Source organism: Urocitellus parryii, chromosome 6 (assembly GCF_045843805.1).
Source record: "Urocitellus parryii isolate mUroPar1 chromosome 6, mUroPar1.hap1, whole genome shotgun sequence".
NCBI classification, from domain to species: domain Eukaryota; kingdom Metazoa; phylum Chordata; class Mammalia; order Rodentia; family Sciuridae; genus Urocitellus; species Urocitellus parryii.
The window spans coordinates 78,986,278-78,990,232 of NC_135536.1; the positions used below are offsets into that span (position 1 = coordinate 78,986,278).

The 3,955-nt window shown below is 38.6% G+C and overlaps 1 protein-coding gene across 1 annotated transcript; it reads right to left on the bottom strand.

Annotated features, from left to right (window-relative positions):
- Positions 1–1,092: 1,092 nt before the first annotated feature.
- Positions 1,093–2,019, bottom strand: LOC113199148 (olfactory receptor 4N4C). The gene has a single exon (XM_026412032.2). The coding sequence runs from the start codon at positions 2,017–2,019 to the stop codon at positions 1,093–1,095; it is 927 nt and encodes a 308-aa protein (XP_026267817.1).
- Between the last annotated feature and the right edge of the window lie 1,936 nt (positions 2,020–3,955).

The window sequence follows — 3,955 nt, forward strand, 5'->3', positions numbered from 1 at the left end:
GAGAAATGGAAGAATAAGAGGATAAGATCACATTTCATAGGTGCCTATGTGGAGTTGATGGGTTGTAGAAATGTCACTTAATCTTGGTCCAGAAAGATAGAAAAAGTCTTGGAAAAGGGAAACTAAGGTGATGGAGATGTGAGTAAAATGTGTTCATCAGAGGGAAGAATCAAGGTATGCCAACAAGCAAATATATTATGTATCTGGGGACAACAGGAGCCTAGATTAGTTACAAAGAAGAACTTTGCTTAGACAGCAGTGGTGGTGATTAAGTTGAAAACTAATAATAGATAATAATGTCACTTAAGTACCAGGGTAGGTGTCTGGCTTTTATATTACATCAAGGAGGAAAATATGCAGGTTCGAGAGCAAGGGAGTGACTTATTTTTAAAATGACTTAGAAAAGATTCATTTTTTGGTAAAATGAAATGCAAAAAAGTCTGAAATTAAGAGACTTCTGTCATGGTCTAAATGGAGAGAAGGGCATCAGACTAGAGTAAAATCAATGAGAATAGGAAAGGTGTTATAAAGAAGTAAAAGAACTTGGCTATCACATCCAGTAATGGACAGAAGAGGAAAAAAAGTCCAAAATAATTCCTAGATTTTTAGCCCAGATGATGTGAAGAGCACCAACAACCATGAACTTTGAGAAGATGGATCCCTCTGATATCAGGCTCCTGATACTACATACATTAAAATGTATTAACCTCTTCCTATATGCTTGATGATATTTTTCTAATTGACAGAGGAAACTTTTGTAGATTTTCTTGCTTCAAATGTTAAAATGGACTCATACAATTAAAATATTAGAAATCTTTTATCTCAGCTAAGAGATTTCAGTGAGTTGACCCTTAAAGTCACATGAAATGCACCTATATTTCTCACACTTACTCTTTGCACTTTAATGCCCCAGGGATTTATTTTATATCCTTTAAATATTTCAAGTTTATTCCATCATTATACATAACTCTGAGCCCCATTGCCTACAATAGTATCTGAGAAATGAGAGGTACCCAATGAAAAACAGTATTTGTTAAATAAACATGAATTCTGGCCAGAATTCCCCAGCTGGATTTCTTATTAAAAAATCTATTAACAAATTACATGTCGAACCAATAATTTTTTCATGGAAATTTTTACTTCCTGGTTTCGAAGGGTATAAATCATGGGATTCATCACTGGAAAGATGACTGTGTGGAAGAAAGAAACCACTTTGTCAGCGGGTAAGGCTCTGAACGGCCGAGTGTAGATGAAGATGGCAGGCCCAAACATAAGAAGTATAATAATGACATGAGTGGTGCAAGTGGACATGGCCTTGCTCTTCCCCTCAGAAGCTGATCTATGAACGTGACAGAGGATGATGCCATAGGAGGCCAGAAGGCCCAGGAAGCACAACAGGGTCATTAGGCCACTGTTGAAGACCATCAGGAGCTCCACCACAAAGGTGTCAGTGCAGGCCAGCTTGATGACCTGTGGCACATCACAGAAGAAGTTGTCCAGCTGGTTTGGGCCACAGAAGGGCAGGCGGAGGATGAGGGCCACCTGGATAATGGAGTGGATAAAGCCTCCCAGCCACAGAGCCAGCAGCATCACATAGCAGGCTCTAGGGCTCATGACAGTTGAGTAGTGCAAAGGCCGGCAGATGGCGATGTAGCGGTCAAAGGCCATGACAACCAGGAGCAGCCCCTCTCCACCTCCAAGGAAGTGCAAGAAGAAGAGCTGGGTGATGCAGCCTCTGTAGGAGATCACCTTCTTCTCAGAGAGGAAGTCCACCAACATCCTGGGAGCCACAATGAAGGAGTAGGAGGCATCCAGGAAGGCCAAGTTGCCCAGGAAGAAGTAGAGGGGGGCTGAGAGCCCAGGGTCTGACCTGATGGTGAGGATGATGAGGAAGTTCCCAGGGAGGATGATGAGGTAGAAAATTAAGATCAGTACAAAGACCAAAAGCTGAATCTCTTGAGACTGGGTCAGACCAAGGAGGATGAATTCAGTCACCACTGTTCCATTTTCCATCTCCATCTTCTCTCCCTGTAGAACATCAGGAAATGGAGAGATATTTTCCATATCTTCCATCTAGATTATAACTCTTCCTCAACTAAAGGTAGGATTTTCCACATCTATATAAACCACCTCTCTGCATAACCTAAGACATCTCTTCTACCCTTAATGCAGCCATATTTCATAACTGACAACACCTTGGCCCTGAAGCCATACCCTATCATCTGCTTCAGTCCTGTGCTTCTATTCAATGGCTCTCTCCTAGGAGACTCCAGTATACCACTGCTTTGGGTTTGTTACTGATTTCCATGAGCATATGAAAATATTTATGATTGAAAAAACATTTAGCCCCAATTATTGAAGTCTTCAGGTTTTTATTTGAATGGGGAATGGAATAGGGAGTGACATCAATGAGGAATGATAACACTTTTTATATGACAAAAGATGTTCTATATCTCAAATACATTATATAAGACTCCTTTAATATATAATTCTAATAAATTTCCATATATGGTCAAAATTGAGAATCATAAAAGTACTTTATATCACATAGGCACACATATATCCATGTAAAAGCATGTACACCACCCCCAACACTAAAGACACAAACATATCCTAAAGCAAAATAAAACACAAAGATTTACATTTTGAACCATCAAAAGAAATTTTTGCATTTCCTTTTTTCTCTTCTTTTTTTTCTACTATGGCCATTTATTGACCATATATTTCTCAAAAGTACTTTTGTGCATAAAACCCACTATTAGAAAAGGAAATTTGAAATCCCTTTCTACTTAATCTTAAAGTTGAATTCATCTTCAACATTATTATGAACTTGGTTATTTCAAACTCTTTCAAAAATTAAGGGTATGTGTAGATCATAGGAGAAACTTTCAAGTGTCTCTGGGTTTAGGTACTGCAGATTCTCTCACTGTGCCTTGCTTTATTCCCTGTCATCCACCTCTATTCTCCTATTGACTTCTTGACATATGTGACTCATTCCAATTAACATTTTGATTCCCTGTGTTCCCTCTGTATTTTCTATGCTCCTTTGTGGTACCTGCCATTCTCACTGCATGCTCATCACAGATTCAGAAACTGAAGATGCATGTTCATAAGGTGGACTTTCCTCTAGGGAAAATGAAGCAAGTCCCTGAAAGATAAAAGCACAGAAATCTCTGCAAAGACAAGTTTTTCTGCTCTAACTATATTAAGAGAGGAACTGCTATCAGTGAAATTTGAACTAGAAACCTGAATGCTTGCTGTTATCTCTACACCATAATTGTCATTCCAGCTGAGACAAAAATTCATAGACCCCGGTAATGCAGGAGCAGTGCAAGGGCACAGTGAGAGATGGAGCAGGGACATCTAAAGGCTATGCTAGGCACTGATCATGCCTGGAGTCTAGGATGTTGGTAGAAAGTTCATGCAGCAGGCATTTGAGGCCTTGATCCCCACACAGCACAGACACTAACTCTCCCACTTTTCTTCTTTATATTTCCTCATTGCATCTTAAAAAAGTTTCTGTTATTATATTTAACTCCTTTATCACCAAATATTTCTTCACTTTCTTCAGTTATACTTTTATCTTTGAGTTGACTTCTTTTCTTCTCTTATCTGTCCTCAATTCCCCTTGTGGTTTCTCTCTGCTGTATCTCACTTATATTCATTCTCCTTATTTTCTTTTGATTTCTCCATATTCCATTAGTTTGCAATATTCTTCACTCTTTCCTTTTCTCTGCTCATCTCTCCTTTATTAGGTCCTATGCTTCCTTTGCCATTAATGCTGAGAAACCTCACTATTATTTTGAAGCAAGTTCTTTCACTTGCTTTGAACATAAAGTTCTTTCACTCCATTTACTCTATGAACTAAGCATTTAATTCCTATTTCAGTACTAGATCATTTTACTTGAACAGAATCCTTCAAATGTACTGTAACCACTTTTTAATTTTTCCCCTT